This window comes from Protobothrops mucrosquamatus, unplaced genomic scaffold (assembly GCF_001527695.2).
Source record: "Protobothrops mucrosquamatus isolate PMUCROS unplaced genomic scaffold, P.Mucros_1.0 scaffold875, whole genome shotgun sequence".
Taxonomy (NCBI): domain Eukaryota; kingdom Metazoa; phylum Chordata; class Lepidosauria; order Squamata; family Viperidae; genus Protobothrops; species Protobothrops mucrosquamatus.
In genome coordinates, this window is record NW_015387129.1 from 170683 (window position 1) to 186792 (window position 16110).

The window sequence follows — 16110 nt, forward strand, 5'->3', positions numbered from 1 at the left end:
TATGTTTATGAGTCAAACCGTGCACTATGAGTGCGAAGATCCAGATTTGAAATATAAAATTTGAGCCTTCACATATGTGGGTACAAGGTGTTGCCTGTCAGGAACACCTTGCACTAAGTATGTCTTTTCCCAAAGTTAAGGTGACCAACCGTCCTCCTTTAGGGAGGACAGTCCTCCTTTCGTAAGTTCTGTCCTCCCTCGAAAGGTGTCCTCCTACATGTCCTCCTTTTCGATATTTGAAGACTAATCTGCAGGGCTTTTTTTTTTCCCTCATAGAACGCTCAGAACGGCGTTCTGGCACCTTTTTTTTGATGTTTTTTTTTCAACTTTTGCATGAGCTGTGCTACTCCCACTATTGGCTTTCGACCAAACACCCGGCTGGCAAACTTTGCACATGCCAAGTTGTCTGTATTATTGTTGCAATGAATAAAATGTTTCTTTTATTTACGATATTTTTTTCTTCAATTTATTTGTGTCCTCCTTTTCATTGTAAAAAAGTTGGTCACCTTACCAAAGTTGTATGTCAGTTGGAAAAGGGCAACTGCACAAGCCCCAGGAAAATATGCAGATGCTTTAAGGTGTTTCTAGCAAGTGCTATATGCACACTTTGAGTCATAGCTCTCTTGTTTGCCTTTGTATTCCATTATTATGTACAAAGACAAAATGTCTACCTCTTTGTTGTTTACATACAAACCAAAATTTGCCACTCCCTCTGTATTGGCTATGATTGATCAGGACAAACAGCTAATAGCTTTCCATAGAGTAGCTGGTCTAAACGTTTTTCCATTACTGAATGTAGTAATCCATATACATTTTCTTCAGAGCTTGTTTTTTCATGATGAATATGACTATTATGTAGAAATGTCAGTGTTGAGGTAACCAGATATTAAATCTGCATTGTTGCATATATGCATCTATTCCAAAAGAGACAGAGATCTTCTTGTAGGCATAACACCTCTATTCTTAAGGGGAGTTTCCTATCTTTGCTTTTATTACACCCAATAGGAAGTTAAGCAGGAAGACATTATATGTAAACATGTCATGTTAGTTGAAGGATTAATCAGAGGAAGTTCTCCCACTCAGTGGCTGAATCACCTCTGCAAAAAAGAATGGCCGGTCATACTCTTGAATCAAAAGCATATAAAAATAATTGAGGAACAAACAAAAGATTCTTACAGTAGTGGTTTCTTGGTATCAGAAACCAAGGAAAGATTCTTGTATAAACAATTACAAAACAAATGTTCCCTCTTTTGCTTTTTCATAATTGGGTGCAACTTCCTTCAAAGAGGCAGCGTTTAAAATGATGAATGTTGTTATAGAAGACAAACATGAGGGAGTGGTGCTTGTTTTCTCAAATCCATCTAGAAATGCTGTTTTTTATATTCATTTTGATTGGTGGGGAAATGAACCTCAGCCCTCCCCCCCCTTTAAGTTTGCAGCTCCATTTGCAGGCTTATGGGTGCACTATGTATGATCACTTTCTTGTAAAGATCACTTTTTTGTAAAGGACTGATGACTTCCTGTTTCCCTTTGTTGACCTACATGTCTGTTAGAATATTTTTGTTTGATTTTATAGTTGTGAATATAAATGGCAAAGAAGAAACTGTATTTTACACAGCACAGTTTGAAAGAAGTAAACATATATACTAGAATTTGACATATATTGAACAGGAAATAATATTGACAGCAGATCGGATTTCAGTTCTACTGTTTTGAAAAGTTGTTAGTAGCTTCAAAAAAGTATTCCTTCATTTTATTCGAAAATACTTTCCTTTGCATTGCCAGATATTTCAGCAAAACGGAACTGACTACTGAGATAAATAAAGTCATGCCATACATTATATAATGTCTGGTGGTTGGGATTGGCATGTGTCACGTCCAGGAGGCATTGTCTTCACTCTCATTCAGCTTTACTTTCTCTTAACAAATACAACAATGCAAAACTGTGATATTTATTACATCTCGTCTGTTATATGATTTTTGTTGACTAAATTTATACATATCCATGAAGCTAATGAACTAATGAGCAGGGGAAAAAATATAGACAGTGCTGTAATAGATAAGAAGAAAAGGCCAAGCAATCAGTTACTACAAGGTATATTCAAAACCACATTCTGCATATTCAAAACCATATTCTGCATATGGTGGTAAATGATCTGCTTGCTGTAACTTGAATCAGCAAAGAGTCAACATTATCACAATTTTTCTATGGATTCCAGACACTAATAATTCATAACTGAAAACTTGCTTACATCAAGTACGTATGTCTGGTGACAGATTACTATACAAAGTGACTGATATATTATGCCTACATTAAAACAACTCTCCAGAATACCACTATTTTGAAGTGGACTTGTTAATTGTGCCTGACAAAAATAGGTAAAAATGGTAAAATTGTATTGCAATCTTTTATAAATGATTGCATAGGGAGGAATTTTGCTCAAATCCAACAGATCAAAAGTATAGACAGCAGAATTGTATTATCTGAGGTTGCAGAATAAGTCACAGCCAAGCTCAGGGACGTTTGCTCTCTGAGTCACAGTTCTGTTTGCTGACTCCTAACCACTAAAACTAGATTGCTTCCCACTGAGTCTTCTCAGGTTATATTGCATATATTATTGAAAAGAAAAGGCCAGTGTTCTATTCTAAATTAAGAAAAGGATGAGTTATTCTGTAGAACAGGGGTCCCCAATCTCCAGTCCATGGACCGGTACTGGGCCGCGGCATGCCAGCAACCAGTCCACACAAACAAGCAAAGCCCCAAAGTTGCTGCAAAGTTGAATGTCTGTCCATGTTCACTACAGTATGAGGCTACTTTAGTTTTTTTAGCCTAGTTTCAGCCAAGTTTTACATGATATTTTACAAACATTCCCTGAGATTATTCAAGATGTATGTGTGTTTATTTACATTCACATTCTTGTTTCATCCTCCCTTCCCCATATGGACTTAGAAAAAAGGAGATTATTGTAGAACTTCAAAGTAATAATCCTAGTGCTTTTTGCTCTGCCTAGTATCATGTATATGGATATACTATAGAAATACTATAGAAGTAGCCACGCTGAGACTATTGGGCAGGTTTCTTTCTTTCCAGCCCGCAAGGAGAAGGGCGGGATATAAATTTAATAAAATAAATAAATAAATAAATAAATAAAATACATATATAGCTATAAAATGTAGCTGAAGAATCAATACAAACATTTAATGCTCCCTTGTGTTTTCCTGAAACCATTATATGTCTGTTTTCTCTCTCTTTATTTTTAACAAAATATACCTTTGTTTGGTGCATTTTTAAATTGTCTATTTTCTAGAAGGCTCTTCCTTTTTTCTCCCTTGCTAATGTACTGTTCTGAGGGGATGCCAGCACCTGCATTTAAAAATAATGTTCTCTTGTATTGATTTGTCATTTCAGCCAAGAAATAATACCTAGTTTGAGATTTGCTTTTAAAAAAATCAACTTGAAGTCTTCAAAACAAGAACTAAGGTGGACAATTTATCAAAGGCCTTCTACAGTCCATGATAAATTTCAATCCTATAAATACCACATCAGTATACAAAAAAACCTTATCAGATTATTGAACTTGAGCCTTTAAAAAAGAATAATATATATTCCCTAAAAAAAGTTTTTTTTCTCATCCTTTTCACCTTTTTCTATAGAGAAGTCCTTCCTTCAAATTGATCCTTTGGAAACAAAGCACTAAGGAAAGCACTTCCTTTCTCCTACCACGTTTAGGTGATAGAAGCAGTTTAGGAAAGATATTCAACAGAAAAAATACCACAAAGAAAAATAGTATCTTAAACTATCATCACTGCAGAGAAATTTTATCTTTCAGAATAAAAGGTCACAATATATAAACTATATAATTGTGCCCTCACCACCTTGGATTTTACCAGATCTGTATGTGAATCAACCTGATTTACATTTTCTTTAAAAAAAAATCAAATTTCAGAAACAGGTTGCAACAGACTTAGGAACATTCATGTGACCAATGCAACTAAGCAGTGATGAAAAATATATTCAGGGTGGTTTACAAAGCATGAAGGTAACAATCAAAATAACCATTTACCACCAAGAAAAACAGTAAAGCCTAGTGTTACAATTGTATTGTAATAACTGTAAAGTAAAATAGTTTTGAAAAATAAATTTTGAGATGAAATTATGATAAATTTAAGATGAGTTTTCTTTCTTTAAACATTGTTGGAACTGTTAGTTTAGGTCTTTCGTGTCAAAACAAGTTTTTGACCTGAGGAAGGGATCAATAATATTAAGAAGATAGGTGTGATCATGTGATCAAAACCCCTCTCATTTTTATGTGCATCATATATGTTGAGATAATGTTGATTGTGCAATCCCAGCTGCTATCTTTTACTTTAGCTACCCTGAAAACACCCTTGCTTTGAACTCATCCTGTTATAAACAGGCTGAAGTCATATCTGTGACCAGTCTCAAATCCTGTAATATGGACTGCAACGTTTGGCACTGGATTCAGGTTCAGATTTCAAAAATCAGAGATTTGTTACTTAATAAAGTTAATAAATCCTACAAATTCTAACAGAGAATACATAGAGCATCTTACCAAGAAATGAAGACTAGTTACAGTCTGAAAAAAATCATAAAAAGAGGAAAATGGATAGAGATTGAAAAAAGAAAATGCAAGCATTAATTCTTAATTTGTTTAGCTTCTTATACAGCAATAACCAGCAGAGACATAGCTCTAACACTATATAGACTTTGATGACACCAGATGTTGTGGGACTTCTTCTCACAGCTCATCCACCTCTTAAGTGGAGCTTTCATAAAGCAAACCCATTTAAGGTATTTAGGTTGGTTGATTCCAAAGTGTTGGAAAATAAAAGCAAAATAAAAATGGGATTGCAGAGAGCTGAGAAGTCTTACCTCTTACAAGAGTAGGAGTTAAACTACCAAATAAAGTTCAATATGAGCAGCAGCAAGACAGCATAGGATAGGATCTGTGCTGACGGTGATAGATCAGGGCCTTGGGGTCATGGTAGATGTAAATGTCAGCACAATGCATAGCTGCTGTAAAATAAAACCATGTTAGGGAAAGCTTAAGGAATTCTTGCCAAACTGTTTACCAGGATTGGCCACAAGAGATATCTGTAGTTTCTTCTATTTAATAAAGTAATGCCCTATGTTTGGGTGTATTTCTACTTGCATGAGCAAGTACCCGTGAGCATCTCCATGTACGTTGGAAAGCAGAAGGTAGCCTGGAAGCAGAGCATATTCAATATTTTTTTCTAGAAAATATTTTTCCCATGATTGAATTGGACCATTTTTTTTACCCCATCTTTCTTTGGCCAATTTCTCCCATTACACTAAAGTGGATCCTGTTCTATTTCCATATTTAGACATTTCTGACCACCATATCTGGAAAGTGGATATTTTAGAACTGGAAAAGATACATAAAAGGGAAACAAAAATGACTTAGGGGAGCTACAGCAATTCCCCTCATGAGGGATGTCTGAATTTTTACCTTGGAGCTAAGGCAAGTAATTGGAGATATTGCAGAGGTACCGTATATAAGATTAGACAATGTATACAAATATGAAGGGGGCAGCCTCTTCCTCTCTCTCAAAATGTTAGAACTTATTAAAGCTAATTGCGATGGGACTTTGGGACCAAAGACAGGAAATACTTTTATACACTAAACACAATCAAACTTTGGGGTTCATTGCTTCTGACTATCCCAAAAGGAGGAACAAATTAATGGAGAATGAAGTGTGGTGGAATCTCCAGCTAGAAAGGTGGAGAGGAGTGAAAAGACTGGTGAGCTTGTGGTCCTGGCAGAGAAAGAAGCAACAGAGGCCAGAACCCAGCCCTGAGAATTCCTGAAGCCTTTATTTGGCTTTTCCGAAAAGAACGTAGTCAGTCTGGTGAGGTTATTATAAATAGGTAGGCAACAATACAGAAGTAACTCTGATCAGCTCACAATGTCATTCTGATTCCTTGTGCCTGACATCCCAGTTCTAATATTGAATGTAATTTACTGCCTCTGGAATTGCAAGCAACATTCCTAAATACCAGCTAATGGGAGGGAAGAGTAAAAGTCCATTTTTCTCCCACCATGTTTATGATGGGGAATTTCTTGAAGGAATCTGGTTGGTCACCTTATAATTCATTCACACTGTTTTTTACAAAACCTTGAAGGTTATATTTCTCAAACAGAAATGTCAACCAGCATTTTTAACAGAACAGATTTTTCTTTCTTTCAAAACTTTCTACTTTAAAATGTCACAGTTGAATCTTACAGTTTGTGTCGGAAAACAATTTATGGGAGAATAGCATGTTTGTGGTTAGAAAAGTCAGACTTTTAATGGATGGGAAGTTTCTCTTAATTAGATTATTAAGAAGAGTCTGTACATTCTCTTTGTCTGGTTATTTACAAACCATGTTTTTCTGAATTCTTCATGCAAATTTATTGCTAAATCAAACAAAACAAAGGTATTCTTTTACAACTGCAACTGAGCCTGGAATTATGGTTGAAAGTAGTGCTGGTCATTAAGCAGGTCATCACCTGACTGATGTGATTTTACAATATTTTTTGGAGCAGTCATTAAGCAAACACCACAGTTGTTAAGTGAAGCCATGTTCCGCAATGGGTGGTTTTTTTTGCTGAAAACCAGAAATAAACACTGGTTTCCATTTAAAAAATCATAAATCACAGTCACATGACCATGGGATGCTGAAAATGGCCATAAGTGTAGATTGGATGCCAATCATCCAAAATGTGATCACATGAGAGCAAATGGTGGCTAGACCACCAGAAGTTCAAATCCAGGTTATAAGTACCTTTTTTGATGCCTATTATAACTTTAAATAGTTGCTAAACAATGGGTCATGTAAAAGATTACCTGTGTTAGTTAAGTATACTTTTACATCACAGAACAGAGTCTAGTAACCAGATACAGTAGTAAGACTACTAGCTCTGGGAATTCATCAGCAGTTTAGGAAGAATTGTATACCAGTCTTTGTTATGCTGAAGTCATGATATATGTGAGGAAATAGAGGGACATTATTTGGACTTTTTCTATATTCACCCCATTTTGCTCTAATACATGCTTTAATGTTAATAAGATTTTGGGAAGAGTAATAATGTGTAAAGATGTTAATGTGATATTGAATTATGTAACAAAAGCTTGGATTTATTTTTTGATTTATGACTACAGTTCTGTGTGAATATAGGCATTTGCAGTTAGCAACAATGATGCCAATATGACAAAACTGATGGGATATCATGACACACGATTGGCCTTTTGCAATTAATTGCGACATCACAATTTCACAAGAGAAGTGTTTGCATCACAAAGTTGCAACGCACTTTTTGTTATTTGCCTCATGATAGATACTCATGAAAATTTAAAAACTGAGTAACTTTCACATACCTATTGTGTTTTTTTTGTTGTTGTTATAAATTATATCAGTATATATGAATGGGATGAGTGGGATAAAGTGGGATAGGATAAGTTGGAATAGAATAGGATTCTGTTTTGTAAAAGTCCAAATGAACATTTCTTTGGGGAAAAACTTCTAATTCTGGCACATAAAATGGTTGTCTCTGAGATCTCATGGTAATAAGCAAACATAAGTAAATTCACAATACATATTTCAACAAAGTATCCAGTGGAAAACATAATGGAGACTGTTTTTCTAATGAAAAACATTGCATAATGCACATTGCTTGCATTTGGCAATCGAAAAGCTCAAGAGTGTAACAACAATATGTATAATGTTCATGCACAATGCATATTTTGCATTTGGCAAACTGCCTGAAAAAGAAAGCACAACAGACACAAAACCCTTAGGAACAAGAATTGCATTTAAAAAGTAGAATTAAAAATGGACTCAAATTACACATTCTAAGATCTTGTGCACACATACCTTGCGTGACTACCATCTATTGGTCTCAGCAGAGACCAACAGAAGAGAGCCAGAGAGAACAGTGTAATGACATATAAAGCTAGACTTTAAACTCGTCAAGTCATAAAATATTCTTAAGACGGTAATTCTGGGTAAGTAACACAAGAAAATAGTTGAGGAAAGAAGAAACATCCCTGTCCGTGGAAATGAGGTTAGTCATCAGAGTGGAGATTCTTATTCTTTTACTAATTAGTAAACCTTGTGAACTACATATTTTATATAAGTTAGGGAGTAAAAAGACAATAAAAGAGAACAAAGTCTAGAGCAAAATAAATGTCTTCAAACAAACTTGCAGGATTCTGTTAATGTAATCTTACAACAAAGCAGAATTATCTCATCTGGTCATGTTTCCTGTCTGGGGTACTGGGATGGTTGACATCAGTCTTGGAAATCTGGTAGTACAAATCTCCCACTATCTGTCTCAAAAGTGCTTTTTCAAAAGGCAACTGGACTGTTTTTTTTCTTGAGGAAGCAGACGATGCTTCATCGGTTCTGGCAGTATGGTGGGGGCTATGGAGGGATTAGTTTGATGAAAGGTCATGATTCTTTGCAGTCATCTGGTCTTAACACTCTCCCTGAGAGCTCTTGAGGCCACTTGGGGGGTTTATCTTCTCAAGAGCTCTCAGGGAAAGGGCTAAGACCAGATGGCTGGAAAGAAATAGGTATGAACCTTCCAACCGCCACTGCCCCCCACCCTTCTGTCAGAACTAATCCCTCCATAGCCCCCACTACTGTATACTGCCAGAACTACTACTTCTTCCTCCTCAAGGAAAAAACAGTCCAGTTGCCTTTTGAAAAAGCACCTTTGAGATAACTATGACCTGGATGACTGAAAATCTCCACAGACATCTCCCACTGTCCCTTATACAGCCTGAGAAGTTAGGGAGGTTCCTTTCTGAGTTTCTTTGCTTATGCAGTTGTGGACTATGCCCTGTCTTATCTGATTGTTCTTTGGCAGCATCTCTTCCTCCCACCACCAGCTCCCAAGGTCATTCCATGTATCATCACACATAATGACAAGGCACATTAGATGTTTATGTACCTGCTTCTCTGGATAAGAATCAGTATCTTAATCCATTATCTCCTAGATTTCAGGGCAAGAACAGTGCTTCCTTGTTCACTTGCCCACACATTATTGTAGATTGTATTTTGCTCTCTAAATATGAAAAGTGGCTCAGATAGCAATCTATCCTGGGAGACCATCTCAGGTTCCACAGCCTTTTATTGAATTTAGTTATGTGTGTCTCTGCTTTAATCACAGTTGTTTAGATTTTGTTGTCATTTTGGAAGGACTATGAAGATGACCTAATTAAAGGACATTAATGGTTAAATTGATGGAACTGGAATGTATTAGTATATCTCTGACTCTGCATGAACCTAGAAGGCAACTATGTAAAATCTATAAACCAATATATGCAAGATGACCCAAAATCATGACTGCCCTTTCATTAGGCAAAATGAATACATGTAGAAGCCCACAGTGTGTAACTCCATCTACTCACAGTCACACCACACTACCTTCTTGTAAATCCCCAAAACCAGTGAGATCCTTCTTATTATGATCAGAAACAGCACATTCTCAATGACTGGATCTAAAATCTGGAAGTCATTTGCAAAAGCCAGATTTCAGAAATCAGTAAAAACATTCTGCTCTTTCTCTCTCTTTTTTTTTTATTTGAGAGGACATCTATATGCATTGCTGCCTCTATCAAAATATTGTTTAAATATTTTTATACTTTCTTTAGTATTTTCTATTATTTATTTTTATATTTTATAAATGAGAGCCAACTAAACCACTGTCAAAAATTGACAGGATCAAAACATTTAAAGTTATTAATAATATATTAGTGACTTTGTAAATAATAATTTGCATAGAAGTTTTTAACAGACATAGCAGAAAATACAAAGTAAACTAAATAATAAAAGGAAAGTAAGCAAAAAGTTTAAAAAATGCAAAAGAAAAAAGAGAAAGTAAAAGAAATAGGCGAAAGAAACAAAGGCTATGATAAAGAAGTGGCTTCCAGCCTTTATCATACTGATTATAACCTAATATAACTTCCCCCTCAACAATAGATTAGTGACTGTCATAAATATTATTGTATACAGTATTATTGGGGCAAGCTCAATGTTTATTTTATATTCTTTTTTACCCCTATGGAAAGTACATATTAACACATCTTTTTCATATTTCATATTTCTGGGTTGTATGAAATAAAAAACCTTTCAGATGATATCTGAGACATGTTTATGTATTGCTTTCTCTTTACCTCTCTTGTCATCCTCTGCTTCCAGCTTTCTTTGGGAAGTATCTAAATGAATATAATGGTTCCTATGTGCCTCCTGGCTGGAAAGAATGGGTTGGATTACTTAAGAATTCTCGTTTTTACAACTACACACTCTGTAGAAATGGAATGAAGGAAAAACATGGATCTGACTACACTAGGGTAGGTCCTATTGATTTATTTTAATTTCATCCCCTTGACCCTAACTGTGAGATTACCCCAGATACATTATGGATTTAGTCTAATTAAAGTATTTATTTTATAGCTGAGAGGCACTGCTGGTAATATAAACTGTAATCCATAAACCTGCTCTTTAGGCTGTACATTATCATTTTACTTCTGGAGGGATATATGATTTAAAATTTATTTAGTGACAGCAGGCAATTCCTGAGATGGTAAACATTCCAATATGCTTACCAGCTGAGAAATAGATTTGATTGTAGCTTGACTCATACTGTTTTGGCTGGTGTTCTCTACTTTAATTAACATACAGGGTTATATTCTGTACTGCTGTATGCCTGTAATTCTTTTATTGCAAAATCATTGCTTCTATGGTTGGGAGATGCTGCTGTTGGTCAATTCTAAATCTGTCACTAATCCCTAAATTCAATATTTAGTTACAGGGCTATGAAAATAAGATCAAGAGTACATTTGTGATATAATCTCTTAATTAAAATGATCCATTAAAAGTAAAACTATTTGGAATGTAACATTCATATAGCATTGCATTCTTTTATTATTCATTAAGAGTAGCAAAACAGGAATGGGTATATTCTTGTACACATATTCAGATTTAATAGTGAACAAATCTTAAGTTTCAACCAAGAATGTTAAATTAATAAAGGAGTGCTTTTAAAAACAACTGATTCTCTATCACGTAGAGACCTTTTTTCTTTTAATAGCAACTCCCGTGGGTGCATCACAAGCTATTTTTAAAACTATCTCTAGTTTCAAAAGAAAATAAGAATCTGTCTACCTATTTAAAAATCCATCTTCTAATGCAACTCTCTTGTTTCCAAATGTATTACTGAGCTCAATTTAAAGTGCCAGTTTTAATATTTAAAAACCTAAGTGGTTTGAGATGAGGTTACCTTTTTTTCTATATTTGTTTTTGATCTTTAAAATCTTCAAAATCTCTGCTTCATTATTTAGAGTCAATCAAATAAACTGAGGTAGGTTATTACCGGATAGAAGAATATTCTTGGATATGGAATAGTCTCCTTTGAGTCGTTTACTTGGCAGTATTCTTGAAGTCTTTTCAGTTCCAAGGCCCTTTACACATTGCATATAGCCTCAGACTCATTTTTTTTTAAAAAGGATATGGTTATAAATTTATGCTTTTCATTTTAAGAGTTCCTGTTTGCATTTACCTTGTTGTTATACAATCACATTTAGATTGTATTATTTTGCAATCAAATAGTGTTATAATGCTTTCCAGATAGTTTTATATTATGGATCAGCAAATAAATGTTATTAATAAATCTTCCCTGCCTAGTGCCATCTACATGTGTTGTATGAGATAGAGATTATTAGAATTGTGACCTAACATATCTAGACAATACTGTTAAAGGGTGTTGGAAGCTGTGTTGCTCAATGACAGCTGGTCCAAGATTCCAGGAAGTGTCTTTTCCAAACAGCCATGAGATAGCACAATATGCAGTTTCTTAAATTTAAAAACGGGTTTCAACATTGAACTGTGATCCTTCTCAGTTTTTTTCTTTTTACAGTACATCATTAAATTTTAAACTTCTTTTCACTAGACGAGACATACCCAATTCCTGCAACTATTCTTCATATGTTTTAGTCTCTAGCCCACTAATCTTTGTTGCTCTTCTCTGTTCTCTTTCCACAATCTCAACAACTTTTTTATATTGTGGTGCCCAAAACTGGATGCAATGTTCCAAGTGTGACTGTATTCCAAGTGTGAGTGTACTAAGTCTCACAGTTACTGGCAATGAACCAAATTTGACCTAGCCATAATAACACCTAAGCAGTAGTCAAGCTTTATGTTTACTTTAATCTTTTGAAGTGCAGTGTTTTGCTGCAAATCTAAGCACACCATAATTTTAAGCCACAGTTTTATATCCAGAACTCAGATTTAATATTTTTACTAAAGTAGTGAGTTTCACAGCATATGGCCTCCTGTTTCGATAGGTCCTATGAGTGTAACATATTCTCTGTAATTTTAAGGTGACAAGACAGTTGTGTGTTTTGTTGTGTCTTAACAGCTGTGTCAAAGCTGAAAATACCATGGCTATACCTACTTTTCCAGCTTTCTCCAACTGTTCTGTTTTCCACAGTCCCTCCCAAACATGGCATAATAGTCTGTTTTCTTAGTTTGACCCCTAGTATGCAAGTGAGGAATAACCAAAATGGTTAAGAACCTGGTGGAAGAACAGATGGTTTTCAAGCAACATAATACATCTTCTCAGAACAATGTACTTAAGAAAATACATTTGAAGTAGAGCAGTTGCATATATGTATTGTACACGCACTGAAAATAACTGTTGATTTTCTCTTCATTCTTAAATGATAATTTTATATTTTGATTTTGCTTCTCTTAAGTTGTACTTAAACTTATATACCACTCCATAGTGCTTTAAAGCACTGGTTTATAGAGTCAGCATATTGCCTCCAACAATCTGGATTGTCATTTTGCCGAAGAATGGAAGGATGGAAAGCTTAGTTAACCTCAAGCCATGTCAGGATCAAACTCCAGACTATGGTCAGAGTTAGACTGCAATACTACATTCTAACCACCGTTGTGATCCTTATCTTCATTTCATCCTTTCAGGACTATCTGACTGACTTGATCACCAATGACAGTATTAGCTTTTTCCGAATTTCAAAGAAAATGTATCCCCATCGGCCAGTTTTGATGGTTCTTAGTCATGCAGCCCCACATGGTCCAGAAGATTCAGCCCCTCACTATTCTCATCTCTTCCCCAATGCTTCCCAACACATGTAAGTAAACAAAAACAATACACAGCAATTTTATGCAACTCCAGAATAAAGTAATTAATATTTATTATAAATTAAATACATTTCTGGGAAATAATTAACAGATTATTTGTATCTTGTCATTACTTTATCCTGACTGCAAAAACAGAATAGCTCAGTATATTTTTCAACTTTCCAAACTCTGTAATTATTTGCTATTTGAGTATAATGTGTAGTTATGCAAAGTTTCCTTTTTGGTGTGGCAGAAATATTGTCAAGGACTGAAAAATAATTGGGAAAAATAGATACATAGGTTAACAGTAGATAATAGGATAGGGCTGAGATTTAAATTGTAATATTAAGTATGGTTATCTAGACGTCAGGCCTATTGACCACAGACAGACTTGGTTTGCAAATACATTAACCTACAAACCATCAAATCAAAGTTACCCAAATAAAGCTTAAAATGTGCAAATCCGTCTTTAACTGGTTAGGTGTGTTGGGTAAACACAGCAATAGAAATTTGCCCCTACTAATTGCATATATTGTTTTTATTTTGTAGATGAGGTATAGTATGTAAGTGTGTGTATTATTTGGAAGATACAATGTTTTAATAAAGAGATACAGATTCAAAATTCCAATAAAGAATTCACTGACATATTGGAAGGGAGGAAATATATGAGTGCATATGTGATTTCTTAAAGCATATTGAAAGGTTAACTATTTTGCTGAAAGAAACTAAAGTTTGCATTAGAATATGTAAAGTCATAACTTTAATATAAAAATAAATCCTCATTTCAATTTCTGCATGAAGTTTTATTTAGATTACACAAATAGTTTCTTGAGTTCTCTAAAAATCTTCTTCCACCATAGCTGGATAGTTTTTATAAGACACATAGAGCTGCAGATGTAAACTGTAGTTTGGCTGCTTCTCCAAGGTCAAATATAGAGGATTTGTAGAGCAAAAGATTTCTTCCCAATCTTATCACTTCAATGATGGATTTGAAGTGGTTATTTTTGTTCAAATTCCAAAGTCGTTATATGTTGTGTATTTAGAAATAACATGGACAATTCTTTTAAGCATAAGAAGCTTGCATTTGTAGTAATCAAAGAAGATTGTAGACTTTGGATGGATTAAGCAGTGGGAGGCTTCAGATGAGCCAGGAAATCACAAAGGATATAGGAAAAGGAATTTACCAAGTGTTTTAGATTCATTCAGGGCATTACATAGCAACAGTTTCCATAACCGTCAGCATTTTCAAAGCAACGCTGTCGTTATCCTGTCTCAATAACATTCTGAAATCAGAGGGAACATTAGCCATGTAGGAGAATAATAAGCAACCTTTTCTCCTTGAAAAATAAACCTCCCTTCCTTTTCTCTGAACACTATCTGAATCAGAAAACCTATATCAAAGCATTCCATTCGCTGAAACACCATTAAACAAATTTCTAAGCTCATTCAGGATGCTGGAAAACCAGAGACTAATTTTAACCTATTCTAAACATTTTTCCTATCGCCTCTATTCAAACAAATAAATGCATAGGATATTTGCATGTAATCCTGATATATTAGTAAAGCTCAGGCTTTCAAGATACACAAAAATAACACCTGGAGTTTTAGTCATTACAAGTCTTGACTGCTTCTTTCCAGAAATCTGGGCTTAGAAAAATTGGAAGACTCAGCATTTATTCCTCTATGCCTTTTTCAGGCATGCCTGCACAAAGTCCTAGGGAGTTCACCAGGACTGCTTAAAATATTTAGACTTGACGTCCTTGATGCTCAGCCAGGATAGTCTCCAATATTCCACTGTGCCAGGCATCCAAACTTCTTTCCAGCTTCCTCTTCCAGATGTACCTGTCTTCTTTCTTGCTTTTGTCATTGGTTAGGATGCAAATTTTGCTAAGCATTTAGGGAGAATCATTACATGGTACTTGTGCAAGCTGGAGGTAGTGGAAATTACACAGTTTAAAGGATTAGAACATGGCTTACGAAAGCTCATTCAAGTTTGGCTTATTTTGCAATAAAAATAAGAATTTAATATAGCTTGTTTTCATGGTAACTACTTATGGAGTCATATTGAAATTCTGCTAAATATTCAACTATTGTTAAGAGGGTTTGTAAATTGGACCCAAAAGCAGACTGGCACCCAATCCATCTCACACACCAAAGGTGTCACATGCACTATTCTGTGGGCGCCCAGAATTGCCCTGTGCATTCTCATTTTCTACCACTGAAGCTTCTAGATACTTTTCAAGGGTAGCCCCATGTAGAGCATGTTGCAGTAGTCCAAACATCACTTGCATCCTACTTTTCTTCCTCAAGGAGAGCAGAATTATATTTAAAAAAACAGGCTTTCTGATTGACCCTTTCCCTCTGTGACAGTAGTAGTCATCCTGTAGGTGCATGAGGGCCTGGGTGTTGGACTCGTTTCAAAACCTTTCTGTGGGAAATCAGTTCAGGCCATTGGTTGAAAAGAAAACAGAACATACCTGTCCATAGCTATAGAGAGAAGCCTTCCAGAATAGTTTCTCTCTGACTTCCTAGACTAGAGTATCAGGAAGAGGGAAGGGACAACCGAGGAAGAATGGCAATATGTTACCATAGCTTATTTCAATAACCTAGCGTTCTAGTGTTCTTTCCTATGGGGTTACTCTCCTGATCTGATCTTTCTCATAGGGCCGACAATACCTGTTGCTCATGAGAGAAAGATAACAAAAAAAGGAACTAATGTCAAGAGCATTGCATTGCTACTATTCAAATTCCACTCCTTTTTTCTGTGACCTGCAATACTACATGCACACTGCAAAGGAACAGAGCTTGTCTGGCAACATTGCTTTCATTATTTTGACTAAATAATTTGTCATAATTATAAGGAATCACCTGTGGGAGGTGGGCAGCCATATAAATTTGTACAATAAATAAATAAAATTGTAAATTTTTATGGATACCAC

At 35.2% G+C, this 16110-nt stretch overlaps 1 protein-coding gene across 1 annotated transcript in view; it reads left to right on the forward strand.

Annotated features, from left to right (window-relative positions):
* Positions 1-16110, forward strand: part of SULF2 (sulfatase 2) — a 79482-nt gene that overhangs the window by 11318 nt on the left and 52054 nt on the right. The window contains exons 3-4 of the mRNA XM_015819225.1: positions 10229-10380; positions 13013-13182. Coding sequence (XP_015674711.1) covers positions 10229-10380; positions 13013-13182 — 322 coding nt within the window. The remainder of the gene's footprint in view (positions 1-10228; positions 10381-13012; positions 13183-16110) is intronic.